Genomic DNA, 18,785 nt, shown 5'->3' on the forward strand with positions numbered 1-18,785 from the left:
GGACTCTCTAAGATGAATATGAATTTAAATCACTTTCCTTATGTAATTAAGAGAAGACTATCACTATATTAGAAGAAACTTTAATATGGAAATGTCCTGAAAAAAAGTATCCCAAAAGTACTCCCACTATCTCCATTCAGAAAGAAATTCAAACAGAAACAAAGGAAATGGAATTTTTTTAATGTTGAGTCAGCAGGCCTGAAAAGAAGTTTAATATTTCTCTTGTCTTTCCTATTTTCTTTTTGTGTATCATTTATGAAAATTTGCAATTACAAGGAGAACTAAATGGGTCTGGTGTTAAATAGGCAATTTGTTTTCTTATCCTATTCTACAGTTCTTAGAATTTTTTCAATCACCTACACTGGTAGGGCAAAAGGGTAGCTACAACTCATTTGTTCTCCTTTTCTCCAAAAAAGAAATTTCAAGAAGTCATTGCCCTTGATAAGCCTCAAATCAAATTCTAAAAATAAATAAAATATCATTAATTTCAGAAGCTAAAATATAGTTCTGGATATTACAAAAAATCAGTTTAGTGACCATCTTAAGAACAAACTCAAGGTATATTCAAATAATTTCTTATAAATCATAGAAAATATATCTAATATATGTGGAGGATTTGAATGTACTTTTCCAAGAACAGTTTGTTCTATTCTCTAAAACAGGGTACAAATGCATAGCAAAGCCAAGAAAATAAAATGATCTGAGTTTTTAAAGTTTTGATACATTAAGTATCACCATCCTAGAAAATTATATGTTACATTCAACAAGTCACCTTTCTAGATGAAGACTATATCTTTAAAATGGGTGAGACAAAGAGAGTATCTAAATCAATTATAACTGTAAAGTTCAAACAAAATACATACATCTTTTTGGGTCACTTCACCACGGTTCTTTCCACATTTCCAGGTCAGTTTTCTAGAGCCAATGGGATTACTCCAAGTATACAAAACTGCTTTACCAGGAGGAAGTAGGTCTTCCATTTCAGCGAGACAACTACAATACACAATAAAAATAACATCTTACTTATGAATTTAAGTACTTAAAATGCAAGTCAATACCACCAACTCATTAATTCACACTAAAACTCATACTGAATTATAAGGTTGTCTTTAAAGTAAGGAAAATATCATGTTTACTATAAGCAAGATGGCAAATACTTTTATTTTAAGAAGTGTTTTAAGCATTGGAGACTACTTTTCAAAGGGCAGCATTCTGAACCTGAACAAATGAATAAAAAAATGAATTATCAGTGATCCTTACCTGCACAGCATAATTTTTGTTTTATTTTAAGAAATCTTTACTTAATGATACTTTGGAAGCAGAGATTGTAAAATTAGATGACATGATCACTCAAAGAAATTCAATCTTAACATTAAAATTTAGAGCTTAAAGATATTAGAGAGAGGACAGGGTACAAGTATTATGTGCCAGAAACTGATAATTAAAAAAGTTTGAGAAACAAAGTTTCTAGGTATTTTAATCATTTTGTTAATAAGGTCAGCAGATTATTAATAATAGGATTGTCATTTAGCTATCTATCTCACATGCATACGGTGTCCAAAGAGGAGGGTTCTTCAGGGGTAGCAGTCAACTTGGACTGCTTAACACACTGAGAATTTTAAGTGATAGTAAAATGAAATTGTTGAGCTATGGGACTTAGGTCACTCAAAGAGACTATCAATTTCTACTTGTCCTGAAAACAGGGGAAAATCAACTTTTCCTCCCCAGACCTGCCAGAACAAACTCAAAGAGTAGGATTATAACAATTATCCTAAACTCAGAATTTCGTTTACTACGTAATTAGATCTTGACTTGGGTGAATCTCTAAAAGAGATTTTCCACACTTATTTGTTTCTGAATGAGGAAGTAGACAAGGGAAAACTCTGTGGTCCTAATACAATAACTAGTTATTAAATATAAAAAAGGAAATAATTCATTTCTCACAGTAATGTGCTAATAAGCATGTCAAAAATAATATCTCTACTTCAGTGCTTGCAACTTTGTAGGAAGGTGCTATTATCACCATTGAATTGCCTTGGTAGTTTGAAAGAAAGGCTTGGGTTGAAGTGAATATGAAGGGATGATTTAAAAAAAAAAAACTTGGTAGGGAAAGTCAAAAGGAGCAAGTATCTCATAAAAATGAAATGTGAAAGGAAATAGAGATACAGAGGAAGCAAGTGGAGATGGAAGACAGGTAATGCTAGAATATTACTCTCACTGGATCGGGGTTAAAAAGGGAACAATATAAACAAATAGAAGGATATACAAGTCTTGTAAAATTTATAAAGAAATAAAAGGGATGGGGACAGGATAAGGAAAAGACTCTGAGGGATGTATAGATTAAGGAATAGGAATGTAAGGAGAAGTAAGGGAGGGAATATTTAACGGTGCAAACTAGGGAAGTAGCAATTATAAAAAAATTATATGTGAAGTTGCTGTTTGTCTTTCATTCACAAAGAAGACCATGACATCAGGGAGGTGTCATGAAAGTGACTAGGACTGAAATGAAGGAGGGCAGCGTCAGCAGTCACCAGCTTCACTTTCTCCTCTGGAGGCATCTGGGTCCAATGGTAAAATAAAGAAGAGAATGAGTAAAAATGATCTCAGATGCAGTGAGACTTTAAACTTAAGATGTATAAGGAGAGACACGGTTTAAAAAGAAAGACTGAGAAGAATAAAAGTGAGGGAAATACACAAATGTCATTATAATTTCCAACAAGAATGGCATAAACTTACTCATAAAATGGGAACTAATACCAAAATGGATTAAAAATCAGAATCCAACAATATCCAAAATGTATACAAGAAACATTTAAGTATTAGGGCTACATACAAGAGTTAAAAACAAAGAGCTGAACTAGAGGTTTGTTATGCTTCAGTTGATACAAAAATATTATGATTTAAAAGTTAAAGCTAAAATAGATTTTATTAAAAGAGATAAAAAGGAAAACTACATTATGATAAAAAGCACATTGCCAATAAAACAAAAGTAATACTAAACCTATATGTACTAAATATAGCACCTACATTTTTAAAGGAAAGTTAAATGAATTATAGGTGAAAATAAATAGTAATACCTAATAGTGGGGGACTTTAATCTTCCCCTTTGAGAATTAAGATAAATCTAACCAAAAATCAATAGAAAGTTAGTCAAAAAAGAAATTTTACATGAGTTACATATAATAGATATCAGGGGAGAACTAATTGGGACCACAAAAGAACACACCTTTATCTCAGCTGTAATGGTACCCTTAAAAAGCTTGACCATATTATTAAGGCTTAAAATTTTTTAGCTGAATGCAAAAAAGAAGAAATATTAAATGCATCATTTTCAGCTCACAATGAAAATATGAATTATATTCAATAAAAGATCATGGATACACAGAATAAGACAAACTGGAGATTAAAGAACTTAATTTAAAAGAATGATGAGGTTAAAGAACCATCATAGAAATAATTATTTCATTTTTCATTAAAAAGAATGACAAAAATGAGACAATATATCAAAACCTATGAGATACAGTTAAAATAGTAATCAGATGAAAATTTATACCTAATTACTTGAATCACCAGTTTTTTTTTTAATTGGAAAAGAACAACCTGAAAAATCTCCAGGTAAACACTAAATTGGAAATTCTAAAATATAAGGGTGGGGTTAATAAAATAGAGTGTAAGAAAAACCAGTGAATTAATCAATAAAACAAGGAATTGGTTTTATGGAAAAAAACAATAAAATAGATAAATCATTGGCTTATATATAAAAGAAAACAAAATCATAAATTAAAAATGAAAAGATATATAAATATACAAAATATACTACTCATGAATATAAAATTAAAGCAATTCTGAGGAGTTATTTCCCAATTATATGCCAATAAATTTAAAGATTTAAGTGAAAATGGAAAAATAGTTACAAAAATATAAACTGTCTAAACTAATACAAAAGCAAATAATCCAAATAAACCTACTTTATGAAAAGAAATTAACATGGTAAAAATAAGCTTCCTAAAAAAATGCATCAAAACCAGATGGATTTACAAGTGAATTCTACCAAATACTTAAAGATCAACTAATTCCAGTACTAAGTAATTAATTATTCATTATTCAATTAAATTAATTTATTAAAGTATTATTATTATTAAATTATTCAATTAAATTCATTAAATTAAATAAATAAATATATGATTTGGAATAATGGGCAACTGTATGAAATATATGGTGCTAATACCTAAAATAAGAAGAGTAAAAACTAAATTATATTATAAAAGTATCAGTCATCAAAACTGCCTGGTATTGGATAAGAAATACAGCGGTGGATCAGTGGAAAAGACTAGGTGCAATAGCAAGAAATGGTTATAGTAATCTGCTGTTTGATAGACCCAAACAGTTCAGCTATTGGTATTAAAAACTCTTCAATAAAAACTGTTGAGAAAATTTAAAGTTAGTATGGAAGAAACTTGGATTAGACCAACACCTCACACCCTATATCAAGAAAAGAACAAAATGGATACAGGATTTAGACATAAAACATATTATAAGCAAACTATATCAAGGAATAGTTTACCTATCAGATCTATGGAAATGGAAGCAATTTATGACCAAGGAAGAGATGGAGAACATCATTAAAAACAAACTAGATAATTTTGATTAAATTAAAAAGCTTGTGCACTGACAAATCCATTGTAACCAAGGTCAAAAGAAATGTAGTAAACTAGAAAACAATTTTTACAACCAGCATTAATGACAAAGGACTCATTTCTAAAATATACAGAGAACTGAGTCAATTTTTTTAAATAAAATAAGCCATTCCCCAATTGCCAAATAGTCAAAGGATATGCAAAGGTAATTTACAGCTAAGGAAATCAAAGAGATCTATAGTCATATGAAAAATTGGTCTAAATCACGACTTGTTAGAGAAATGCAAATTTAAGCATCTCTGTGCACCATTTGTCACCTTTGAGACTGGCCAATATGATCAGAAAGGAGAATAACCAATGTTGGAAGGGATGTGGGAAATCTGGGACACTAATACATTGTTGGTGGGGCTATGAACTCATCCAACCTTTCTGGAGAACAATTTGGAATTATGCTCAAGGGGCAACAAAAATGTGCATACCCTTTGATCCAGCAATACCACTACTAGGTCTATACCCTGAAGAGATGATGAAAAAGGACAAAAAACATAACTTGTACAAAAATTCATAGCAGCCTTGTTTGTGGTAGTGAATAATCTTCAATTGGGGAAATGGCTTAACAAACTGTGGTATATGTATGTCATGGAACACTATTGTTCTATTAGAAACCAGGAGGGAGGGAAATTCAGGGAAGCCTGGAGGGATATGCATGAGCTAATGCTGAGCAAGATGAGCAGAACCAGAAAAACATTGTACACCCTAACAGCAACATGGAGGTAATGATCAACCTTGTTGGGCTTGCTCATTCCATCAGTGCAACAATCAGGGACAATTTGCGGCTATCTGCAATGCAGAATACCATTTGTTTCCAAAGAAAGAACTGTAGACTTTGAACAAAGACCAAAGACTATTACCTTCAATTTAGGGGGAAAAAACCTGTTATCTTATGATGTAATTTTGCTATCTCTTATACTTTATTTTTCTTCCTTAAGGATATGATTTCTCTCTCGTCACATTCAAATGAGATCAATGTATACCATGGAAACAACGTAAAGACTGCCTTCTGTGGGGGGTGGGGGAGGAAAGCAAGAATGGGGGGGCATTGTAAAACTCAAAATAAATCAAATCTTTCTAAAAAGTAAATAAAAGAATATGAATGTAAAAAATCTAAATAAAACATTTACTAGAAAATTACAGCCATTATTATAGAGAATATATATTATGACCTACATGGATTTATACTAGGAATGCAGATATAGTTTAACATAAAGAAAATAATAACATAATAGATTATTCAATAATGAAACTTTAAAAATATGATTAAATCAATAGTTGTAGAAAAAGCTTTTAATAAAGTACAAGACTCATTTATTAAAATATTTGAAAATGAAGGCATAAATTGAGTTTTCCTCATATTGTTAAGAATCATTCACTGAAAACCATTAGCAAGCATTATTTGTAATGGAGATAAGATTGAAACTTTCCTAGTAAGGTCAGGTGTGGCAAAAGAGATGCCTACTGTCACCAATATTATTCCGTACTGTATTGGATATTACATTGGAAATCCTAGCAATAACAATTAGAGAAGAAATCAAAGGAATCAGAATAGAAAATGAGATAATAAAACTATCTCTTTTTGCTGACAATGTGATGTACTTTGAAGAAAGAATAAAACTTTCCCAAGTCCTTTATTTCTCCAAGGAGAACGTATGAGCCAGCTTTTCATTGATCTACAAAATGTCTTGTTTTATGTAACTATAAAAACTGAAATGATTCAATCCTGCCAGAAGTATATGCACATGTTTGATCACTGGACAGAATTTCAAGTTTAAAGTAGCAACTGTAACATTAATGTTTGGAGAAGGTGTAAAAACCATGTCAATGTTAACATTGTTAACATTGTTAACATTCTCCTACAGGTTTCTCAGATCCTTAAAAGGTCTTCATATAACTGTCAACTTCAGTCTCTACCCAAACTCCCAGAAGGCAACATTTACTGTCACCAAACCCATTTTCTCTTACTCCATCCCCTCATTCAATTCTTAAGTTCCGCTGTTTGATTTTCCAATATGGAACTGTTGTCTTTAAGATTTTCAATTCAATCTTAACTGTTAAATCGTTAGCCTTCATTTTTTTTTCATCTTCCCCACCTCCACAACTTTTGACAGTGATCTCTCTCTTTTCTTGAACACTTTCTTCTTCCTTGGCTTCTAGAATATTATTCTTAGTTTTCCTTCTACCAACAAGACTCTGCCCTTTCATTCTCTATTTTTAAGGGACATCCCTCCAAAGATCTTAGCTGCAACTGCTTGTCTTGTAACTCTAGAGACTTTCTCTTAATTATTTCAACAACTGTAGTCTCAATAATCATCTATATACAGATGACTCCCTGATGTTCAAATCTTGCAATCTTTTTGAATTCCAGTCCTACATTACCAATCCCTTCCTAGATATTCAATAAGAACTTTTTATATGTCCCATAAGCACTTTCCATACAATTTAGATTTTTGGCAGAAAAGCAAGTACTATTTTGAACAGAATCTCAAATTTCACTATTTCTGTTTAGGGTGACACCATCCTTCCATTTAGACTGGTTCAAAACTCTGGATTCATTTTTCTTTTTCTCCTTTATCTCTACATATACGCACACATACTAATTATGTACTTAAACATGTGTGTACATAAGTATATGTTTACATGCACACATATACATGCACATGCATGAATATATCATGTCATTCCCATTCTTAAAAATTATCAGTGGCTCACTATGACTTCTAGGATTAAATATACAATGCTCACTCTGGCAGTAAGTGATTTTTGACAATTAAGCTTCTCGTTAGCTATCCAGTCATTTGTCTACCTCTTGCTGGCCACATTTTCCATTCTCATTAAACAAGTCTCTCAGCTGGTTCTGTGCTCAGGCACACCCTCCCATATGATTTTACAGTTTGCCTGCATATCTGGCCTCAGAATTCTGAACTATCCTCCAAGCACAGCTGCAATAGTGCCTTCTCTTTCTTAAGAAGTCTCATTAACCTCAATCATGGCTACTAGTACTTGATACTTCTAGAAATTACTTTCTATATACTTTGTTATTTTCTTTCTTTTTACTTATTTTCTCCTTCCCTGAGGAGAATGTAAACTTCTCAAGGGCAGGAACTATTTCATTTGTTTTCTGCATGCCTAGCAAATAATAAAGTGTCTTGCACAAAAAAGATTTTGAAAGAAAATCTGTTGAACTGTACTGTAGAATTTGGTGGGAACTTATCTTTCCTGATTTCTCTCAAATGAACATCTCTTTCACACAGTCTATGACCCATCATTAATTAAACAAATTTCTTTCATTCCATTTCTCTTTCAAAGTCTTAAAGGATTATTATAGGTTCATTGTCTTTCACAACAAACCAGGCAGTATCTATATTTATGAAAAACTTACCTTTGTTTATATTCAACGATCTCATTCTGAGTGTGATTTATTAAAAGGAATGTGGCAGATCCATCATGATAATCCATAAATGTAATAATTGTAGAGTTCTCCCCAACATGAACTTGTACTATAATTCCTCCAAGCTATTAAATATGAAAACAAAATATTATGTTACTAACTACAATAGTATGGTGAACAAGACTTTCAAGATGATGGTAGGTAGAAGAGCTTGTGACAGATATTAAAAAAACCCATTGATGGGGCAGCTAGGTAGCAGTAGATAAGAGCACTGACCTTGGAGTCAGGAGGACCTAACTTCAAATCCGGCCTCAGACACTAATTACCTAGCTGTGTGACCTTGGGCAAGTCACTTAATCCTACTTCCTTGTAACAATACCCCCCCCAAAAAAAACATTGAAAAAATGAGAAAGAGAAGCAGCTAGGTGATACAGTAGAAAGAGCACCAGCCTTGGAGTCAGGAGGACTCAAACACTTAATAATTACCTAGCTGTGTGAACCTTGGGTAAGTCATTTAGCCCCATTTCCTTGCAAAAAACTAAAAAAAGAAAAAAAGAAAAATATGAGAAATACATAAATCATATTGCTAAAAAATTTCACATAAGAAAAAGTATATGAAAACAGACAAGTAAATCAAACAAAAATTTCTAAAATAAAGAACAAATTTTTGGATCTATGAATCAAAAAATAAAAGCATGCTACAAGAAACAGCACATAAAATTCCAAGGTTTCTTCAGCTAGATAACTGATAGATTCCAAAATTAAGTTAGGATTAAGTTAAAAATACTGAGAAAATCTTTAGTGAAATTAAAAAAAGGGATCTCAGAAATAATACTGAATATTGAATTTGAAGCTGGAAGATCTCAGTTTGAATTTCCACTTTACCTTGTTAACCACAGGCAAGTTATGTAACTTATCTGTGACTCAATTTTGTCTTAACTATACAATAATAAGTAATACATGACCTCCCACAACAGGTTCCTTCCAGGTCTAGAGTTTATAATACTACTAAAACAAATTACTGGAAGAAACAAAGGTAGAAATGAATTTTTATTAAAGAAATAAATGAGGACCACTCTCATTACAAATCAGTAAACTTGAAGATCACTCAGTAGAATTATAAATTAATTTCTTTGAAGACAAAATAGCAAAGCAACAAAGTGGAAGTTGAAACCACAGAGAACACAAATGATTTAGAAAAAAATACTGTGAAACAATGTAGATAAAAGCTAACAGAGAACAGAGAACCAAAATTAATGGGACAATAGTATGCCAGTGCCACTTTTCTCCTTCTTCTCACCTATACAATCATTTGTGACATGACAGACCATACTTAACCTTCATATCACATCCAATCATACCTTCTTGATATCTGCCTGCCACTGAACACATTCCCCCTACAAACTCCACAATTCCCCTTTTTTCCTTTGTCCAAAGTAATCAAATAAAAATATTTCCCCCGTTATCCTTTGACCATAGTTGTCAAATAGATATCACTGATTCTGGAAAAGGTAATTCATTGTCCTATTCATCACCTTTGCTCCTCAGGCCAAGATTTCCTTCTGTAGTTACCAGTTCTCTATGAAAATAAAAGCATCAAGAGGGCAGAAAACTATCTTTTTTTCATTAACTCTAGCACTTAGCATAGTGTGTAGGACAAAATAAAAGTAATAAAAATTATTTTCCTTTCATTTATTCATTCAGCTGACATATCTGAAACATGGATTAAGAAACAACAATATTATAATTTCTGGGATTTCAGTAAAAGAAAAAAGTATCTCATTAGTATTCATGGAAAACATTTCTCAGAATTATTTTTAAAATTATTATTCAAATATTTTATTATAAAAAAATTCTAAGTTCTATATACTTAGCACAGTTTCAGAAAAAATATTTAGTTTAAAATTTCAATTAAAAGGGAAATATGTCCTCTAAACTAACAGAGAGAAGGAAAGGAGGATATCACATATTTTTTTTTGCTTTCTAATTATTATTTTTTAATTTATTTTTTATTCTCATTTTATACAAATTTTTTTTTACATTAATAAAATGTACTTGTTTACAAGTAAACAAAATAACCCTCCCACCATGAATATAGATAGACTTGCTTGGGCGAAAAAGTAAAGGGGAGAGAAAAAAAATTAAAATTAAAAAAATAATAGTAATAATTGTGGGTATGGCCAGGTGGTGCAATGGACGAAGCACCAGCCCTGGAGCCATGAGCACCCGAGTCCATATCCAGCCTTGTAAACCCAATAATCACCCAGCCATGTGACATGCAAGCCACCCGATCCCCACTGCCCTGCAAAAACCGAAAAGAAGGAAAAAAAAAAAGAAGACCCAAAATAAAATAAAATAGTAATAATAGTAGGGGTGGCTGGGTGGCAGACAGAGCATTGGCCCTTAAGCCAGGAGCACCTGGGTCCGAAGCTGGTCCCAGACACCCAAAGATCACCCCGCTATGTGGCCCCAGGAAGGCCACCCAGCCCCACTTGCCCTGCACCCTCCCCCAAATAATAATAACAAAAAATGTGCTTCAGTCTTTGTTCTAACACCATCAACTCTATCGTGGGTGGATCACATTCTTTATGATAAGTCCATCACAAAAGTTACTTCCATATTTTTCCAACGTTGCCATTGATGATCACAACTCCCTCCTTTCTGATTTCTCCACTACCATGTACTATATTTTCTCTCTCCTTTCACTCTGACTCTGCTGTAGGGTAGCTGAGTGGTGCAGCAGACAGATCCCTGGTCCTGGGGCCAAGAAGCCCTGAGCCCCTTAGGCCCAGAATCCACCTGGCCCTATGGTCCTGGGCAGGCCATCCAATCCCAGCCCCTTGCAAGAAGTAAAAAAGAAAATGTGTTATATCTGACCACTGTCTACCTATGGTCCATTCTCTCCTCCTTTATTCACTTCCCCACCCCTTCCCCCTGTTCCCCCCCCTCCTTCTCACTCCAGTTGTCTATACCGCATTGAGTATATTTGCTGTTTCCTCTCCTAGCCATCTTCTGATGAGAGCAAAGGTTCCCTCATTCCCCCTTGCCTCCCGCCTTCCATATCATTGCAATAGATCATTGTAATAAAAAAAAAATCTTATTATGTAAAATATTTTGGACTATTCCCCCTCTCCTTTTTCTTTCTCCCATTCCATTTCCCTTTTTTTCCTATTGACTCCATTTTTACACCATATATTAACTTCGAATTCAGCTTTCTCCTGTGCTTCAACTATAAAAGTTCCCTCTACCTGCTCTATTAAGTGAGATGGTTCATATGAGTATTATCAGTGTCATTTTTCTATACATGCAGTTCATCCTCATTAAGTCCCTCATATTTTCCCCCTCTCCTCCAATCTCCATGCTTCACCTGAGTCCTGTATCTGAAGATCAAACCTTCTGTTCAGCTCTGGCCAGTCCAAATGGAACCTTTGAAATTCCCCTGGTTCATTGAAAGTCCATCTTTTTTTCCCTGGAAGAGGACACTTAGCCTTGCTGGGTAGTTCATTCTTGGCTGCATTCTAAGCTCTTTTGCCTTCTGGTATATTATATTCCAAGCCCTACGAGCTTCCAATGTAGCTGCTGCTAAGTCCTGTGTGATCCTGACTGCAGCTCCACGATATTTGAACTGTGTCCTTCTGGCTACTTGTAATATTTTCTCTTTGACTTGGGAGTTCTGGAACTTGGCTATAATATTCCTGGGGGTTGGTTTTTTGGGATCTCTTTCTTGGGGGGAGCGGTGGACTCTCTCCATTTCTATTTTGCCCTCTGCTTCTAGAATATCAGGGCAATTTTCCTGTAGTAATTCTTTGAAAATGATGTCAAGGCTCTTTTCCTGATCATGACTTTCAGGTATTCCAATAATTTTTAAATTATCTTTCCTAAGTCTGTTTTCCATATCAGTTGTTTTTTCAATGAGATATTTCACAGTCTTCTAATTTTTCATTTTTTTTGGTTTTGAAGTATTGATTCCTGATTTTTGGCAAATTCATCAATCTCCCTGAATTCTATTCTTTGTCTGAAGGATTTGTTCTCCTAAGAGAGTTTTCTTATCTCTTTTACCATCTGGCCAATTTTGCCTTTTAAAGCATTCTTCTCCTCAATAACTTTTTGAACTGTTTTATCCATTTGACCTAAGCTGTTTTTAGCATGCTATTTTCTTCAGCATTTTTTTGGATTTCCTTGACTAAGCTGCTGACTTCATTTTCATGTTTTTCCTGCATCTCTCTCCTTTCTTTTCCCAGTTTTTCTTCCAACTCCCTCATTTGATTTTCAAAGTCTTTTTTGAGCTCTATCATAGCCTGAGCCCAATTTCTGTTTTTCTTGGAGTCTTTAGATGCAGGAGCTTGTGCTTCCTCATCTTCAGACTGAGTATTTTGATCCTTCCTGGGCTCATTTGCAAAATATTTCTCAATGGTCTTCCTCTTGTTTCTTTGCTTGTTCATTTTCCCAGCCTAAGCCTGTTTTTTGGGGGTGCTTCCTGAGCTTTTGGGACACTCCCACAACAATCTCAGTGTGTGAGGTTCTGTCCTCCCTCCTGGTCTGTGAATGACCCTAAGCACCCCCCTCTGCCACAGGGCCAAGGTGGGGGGGCCCTGTTGTTCTATGGGGGGGGCCTAGACTGGGATCAGAATCTGAATGTGTTCAGAGCCCCAAAGTCCTGTTCCAGGGGCAGAGGACAGAGCTCAGCTGGCTCTCTCTCTTCACTCCCTTCCCTCATCTCAATGGGCTCATGTCCTGGGGGCTCCTGCTTACCAGCTCCACCTGCTTCTGTTTCCAGGTCTAGGCTGCTGAAAGACCAAGCTGCTGGCTGTGCACCCTGGAGGCTGGGCTCCATGTGCTTGCTCCGGCAGAGGTCCCCCACTGTTCCCCCACTTTGTGCCCGGTGCTCCCCGGGGTGCAGCTCAGGAGACTCCTCCACTGCTGTGAGCTGTGGCCCTCCGGGAGACTGAAGTTCTTTGGCTCTGGTGGGCCGCCCCTCCGACCCCAGGGAGCAGAGTCTTTCTGTTCTTTTCCAGGTTACCTTGAGTAGGAGAACTGCCTCACTGGGTCCCTTTGTGGGTTCTGTCTCTTGAAAGTTTAGTTAGAGTCCTTAGTTCATGAGTTTTTATCAGAGAGCTCCTAAGACTCGATCCCTTCATGTCACCATCTTGGCTCCACCCCCCAGATATCACATATTAAAAGGCTAATGCTATTAAATTTAACTGCAAAAATCAAGAAAAGGTGAAAATTGAAATATGAGATATATTATATACATATATATATATGTATGTATATCTGACAAACATGGGTCATGATCCAAATCTGAAATAATAAGTAATTATTAGTGAGGCATAGTTACAAGTTTATCTGACAAAGATCTAGGGAATTTTGGTGCACTGTAATCATTATTCAAATAAGCAGGATCATCTGTCAACGAAAGATGTTGGCTTGAATTCACTTGCTTGAGTGAAAACACATGTTATATATTTTGATCAGATAGCTTTAAGAAGGATGACTGTCAAAAGGACACTTGACAGTGAATGGTCTTGAGTCCATGTCATAGGAGAATCATTTGATGAACTGGGGATGTTCAGTATAGATAACTCAGGGAGATTATAAAAACTGTATTTATACACAGAATTTGGATAAGGTGGTAAATTATTGTGGTTCTAGATAACTAAAGTTACAATCATTTTTTTTTTCCTTCTCAGTCAGTATAATAAGCACTGGGGATATGAAAAAGACAAAGATAATTACTGCTCTCAAGGGGATTAGTTCAACAGAAAAGGAACGAAATAGTAAAACAATTCAAAAATAAGTGCCTGGACTATGGCGGGGGGGGCGGGCAGAAGTATCACAGGAGAGTGTACAAGGTCCTCAGAAGGAAAGACAGTGAGTCAGTACATATTCCAGCCCTGTACAGCTCATATTTGATGTCAAAGGTGTGAGCTTATGCATGATATGTATAATAAGGCTAACATTTCCATCATACATTGTCCTTCACTCTCCTGGGAGGTGAGCTTGAGTGCTTAGCCTGGGTACATGTTATTAGAGGATGGTATTATTTCACTTACAACCCCTTTATGTTTGAATACAAGATTTCAATGCATGGACCAGATCACCACCTGTATGGATAAAAGAGTGATGGGAGTTTACTTAGAACACCTGAACTGTGAAGTTGTTCAGATTTATGGAAATTTCAAAATTTGAATGCTACAAAAAGGCAGCTCTAAGATACAAAATAAAATGGAAGGTTTTATGCAAGAAATGAAAAAAATTTAAATTAAATGCTCTGTCAGTCACAATCAGTATAATTGTAACAAGAGGGTATTATGTAGAGGTTTTTTACTGGTGAATGATTCAAAATCAAAATGAATAATTATGCTTCTCCTAAGTTTTAATCTATCAATAGGTATGCATTATTAACCATCAAACACTGTGCTAAGTAATGGAGATATACAGTCAAAGTGCTTAAGCTGAACTAATTTAAAGAGGAAATCCAAGAGGAAAATTTAAAGGCATTCATTCAGCATGATGGCTGGTCAGTAATGAAATTGTTATGTATGAAGAAGTATAAGAAGAACAACTTATTTAGACCAGAGGTTGAAAAGGACAATGATACTATTTTTGGAAAAACAGGATGGAATCAGTTCTTGATAGACTTCAAGAGTCAAACAGAGGAGGTTATAATTACTTCTAGAATGAATAGGGAACCATAAGAACTTAATGAATAGGGAAGTGACATGGTTAGACCACTGCTTGAGAAAAACCACTAGAAATTTTGTGGAGAATCGATTTGTGAAGAGCAAGGCTTAGGATAGGAAAATCAACTAGGTGACTATTTTAATAGGATGCATGAGAGGAGATAAGGGTCTAAACTAGAGTGCTAGCAGCAAAAAAGAGAAAAGAGGGTGAATGTGAGAAATATTCTTGGAAACAGATTGGAGCAGACTTAGCAAATAACTGGATATATGAGGTTAGGTCAAGAATAATATCAAAGTTCATAAAAATGATGACTTTATTAAAAACAGAAAAGTTGATTTGAAAAAGAGAACTGAGTTTTGTTTGCAAAATGTTGACTTTGTGATACTTAAAGTACATATAGTCTGAAAAGTCCAATAGTCAACTAATGGTATGGACTCTGAACTCAGGAGAGACACTAGGCTGGTTACATAAAACTGAGTTATCTAAGAGATGGAAGAACAATCCAAGATGGAGCCTTAAGACATGGTGGTGAGAGACATGGAAAATGATCTAGTAAAAGAAAGAAGAGGTATTGTCAATCCTCAATTTTCACAGGGGTAACATTCTTAGAACACAGCACAAAAGTAAATGTTGATATACCGAACGTATGGGAAATAGAGAGTTAAGTTCCTGTGATGACCAAAAATTGCAAATTTTCAGGAGAAATTGTTAAAAAAAATATTTCTTTATAACAAAACATTTATTATGACACCATGTACTTTTCCTAACCTAGTAACCATGAAATAATACCTAAAATGCAGCACATGAAATGAAATTGGTAATATGCAAAACATTTTATCTCATGAATTCAATGACCTTTTGTGCTAATATTTCAATAAAAAATTTCAGACAATATTCACTTTTCATAACACATGAAATCTACAGTACTCCATGAGTGGGATAAAGTCTGAGATTTCTTCAGTAAAATATTATAGATTGAATTTGGTTAACTATGTGGCCCTCCTCCCTTGACAAAGGAAACTTCTGGGATATTGGTGAAGAGTCAACTAACCTCACCTTATCTGTTGATGTCAGGAGAATCATTCAATTCCTAGGGCTAAAGAGATAATCTGGTTTCAGTTTGAATTTTATGCTCTTTTCCCTAGGGTAGTATTCCTTTTTAGATGGTAAGACCACATTCCTCATTAAGGAAGAATAAATGTGATAATTGAACCTTTCACTTTGGCTTCAATCTCTCTAATTTATTGTGGCCCGTTCCTCGAGAAACAAATGAAGCTTTCTTTATTTAAGTGGCATTGTCCCACACAGCTTGTGGGGCTCATCACTGGGATAGCATGCCCATTGGGGACCTCGGCTTCTCAGGCCTTGGCAAAACAGAACTGGTGCCACAAATTCTGGCAGTTTGTCATATTCTAGGAAGGCTTGGTTTCCCTTCTATGCAAATGACCTGAAGTGGAGAGACTAGTAAATCTGTGGCAAGAACCTGACTGTCAGTGGGGACAAAAACAATCTTTAAACTTCTGTGCACAGAGACCCAAAAGACAGTAAGCCTAGACCTTGGAATCTGAGGGCATTAGATTCCTGCAGGGTCCATTTGGGTAAGCCTAAACCTTGGAATCTGAGGGCACTAGATGCCTGGAGGGTCCATTTGGATGACTGAAGGTTGGGGGTGACCCCTTCCGGTTTGGGTTTAAGAGATTTGGATCTAAGGGCACTTGATCCTGAGAGGACTCTGTCAATATTTAAAATGGGAAGGACCCTATCCTAAGCCTTCCCCCCTCGGTAAATCAGGCAAATAAGACTAAAATATAAAGGAAAAGTAAGAAGGAATGAATCTAGTCTGCCTGTAGGAGGGAGAGATTGTCAGAAGAGAGGCTGAAATCTTCCCTCTGCACTCCTGAGACGTCAGGAATTTACCACTGGCCTGTGTTTTGAAATTGTCAGTTTGGAAAATTTTGTTGCATTTTGTGTGATCTGTGTTTGTGCCTTGTCTGTATTTATATGTTTAGAATGTCTATTTACTTGTGCGATTTGTTAAACAGGGAAGGGAGGAGTTTGCAAATTCACCTAAAGTGTTCCTTGGGTAGCCTCATTTTGTTTGGAATTTTAGGCAGTATTTATCGAACTCTCTCTCTGGCTCTTCGCTTGAGCCTGCTTTCTGCCTATGTTACAACAGATAATATGATCCCTCCCTCCTCACTCCTAAGTTTGTCTCTTGAGCACTTAAAGAGGGATTTTATTTTGATTAAAAAAGAATGGATCATGGAGGCCAAACTACTCATCGTGTTATTCTACCATTATGAGAAGGGCCCCCCACCTTCCCTGTTTATGTTCCCTTCTCTTCCCAGTTCTCCATGATTCTGTGGTGCTAGAATGTTTTCCCCCACTCTCTTTTAGAAAAAGGACTAAGAGAGAGAGTGAGAGCGAGAGCAAGAGAGAGACAGATAGACGGAGTTACTTCAGGAAGAATTAGTAAAATAAATGTTCAAAGGGACCTTATTTTGAAATTAAAGAAACAGGAAAGAGATAGTGAATATTATCATAGAAAGAAATGTTATTTTAATTTGAAAAAAAAGAGACTGTTAGAAAATAAATTTCAGAAAGAATAGAGAGTCAGGTTAATCCTAAAGTATATAATGTGGTTACCAAGATATGCCAGTATAGGGGAAACTAAATAGTCAATCTTTTTTTTCAGAATGATATGGTAACAAGAACTTCAGGAGTTTATCAATTTAGATTCTGGTAATGTTGGTTATTACAGAAAATTATGGGACATATAAGTTATTCAGCTTTACTCTATTTGAAGAAAGGGGGGACAGGGAATATTCTGATTAGGCTAAGGGATTTTTGGATGACTGTTTGCCTTCTCCAGGGTTTTGGCAGTTATAATCAAGAAATACTAACTATTAAAAGCTTGGGATGGAAAATGTATTTTGAAAAGTATAATTAGGTTTGAGCAGGTTTGACTTTGTATATCAAAGATGGATTTTGGGAACTTTGTAAAGTGGCTTACAAATCATTCTAAGAGGAGAAGGAAGTGATTGTGCAGAGGCCCCCCAGCCCCACATGGAAATGAGCCCCTCCCTCACTGAGCCAGTGGTAGCTATGCAGAGTTAAGGGAAAGGTGGGGATTTCTTAAAGAGAAAAGCTGTGGTTTGGGGAGAGTTTAGAAGAGTTTAAGAGAAGAAAGAATCTTTAAGAGGCAGATTGAGAAGTTTTAGGAGGAAAGTTTGTTTTTTATCTTTACCTGTGTCTGGGAAAGATTCCATGCTTTTTTCCCTGGGTTGGGGGAAGGGGCAGTGGGTTGGACATGTGGTGGTCTCAATCCCATCCACCATCTTGTTAAGACTTGAACCCTAGAACAAATCCATCTGAGAGCCCCACCTGCCCTTGGAGGGAGAGTGGATAGACAGGAGAGAAGTCTTAAAGGGAAAGAGATCCCTCCACAGGTGGAACATGTGATTGGGAAAAAAATATCTAAGATCCAGGGGTTAAGAGACTCCTTTAATGAAAGGAAATCATGTTTAATGAATATTTGATAACACATGTTTCTAAAGTTTCTGAACTGCAGTTTTGGAAAGCACACTGCAGGTTTTAAAAGAGGGATACTAGTGTTGTAACATTTTGACAAAATTTGTACAGGTAAACAAGTTTATGGATAGAAGTTTATAGCTATGTATGTGAATTGGGAATATTTTGGATCTATATATGTATATTACAAAGCAGTGGTTGTTTGCTTTGAAGTAGAAGTACTATATAATATAGGAAAGATAAACAAAAGATAATTTGATATTTCTCTGTGCAATCTCCTAGACAAATGAAGCATTTATTTGTTGTAAGATACAACAGACTAGAAGGAGGTTTCTCTAGCCAAGGGGAATCTGATATACCATCTTTATATACAGATAGAGTAGATATGATTTCATACAAAGGGATGTCTCTAGTAAGAATTAGGAGATAGGCCTGTAGGGCCAGTCATACTTAGAATACATGGTTTTAGGCAAACACCCAGGAAGGAT

The 18,785-nt window shown here is 35.2% G+C and overlaps 1 protein-coding gene across 6 annotated transcripts in view; it reads right to left on the reverse strand.

Moving 5' to 3' along the window:
* VPS13A (vacuolar protein sorting 13 homolog A) overlaps window positions 1-18,785 on the reverse strand; it is a 349,000-nt gene that overhangs the window by 76,443 nt on the left and 253,772 nt on the right. For all 6 annotated transcript variants that reach the window (XM_074196703.1, XM_074196708.1, XM_074196704.1 and 3 more), the window contains 2 exons: window positions 8,074-8,207; window positions 864-993 (listed from right to left, as the gene is read on the reverse strand). In XM_074196703.1, coding sequence (XP_074052804.1) covers window positions 864-993; window positions 8,074-8,207 — 264 coding nt within the window. The remainder of the gene's footprint in view (window positions 1-863; window positions 994-8,073; window positions 8,208-18,785) is intronic.

The sequence above is a fragment of the Macrotis lagotis genome, chromosome 8 (genome assembly GCF_037893015.1).
Source record: "Macrotis lagotis isolate mMagLag1 chromosome 8, bilby.v1.9.chrom.fasta, whole genome shotgun sequence".
NCBI lineage: Eukaryota > Metazoa > Chordata > Mammalia > Peramelemorphia > Peramelidae > Macrotis > Macrotis lagotis.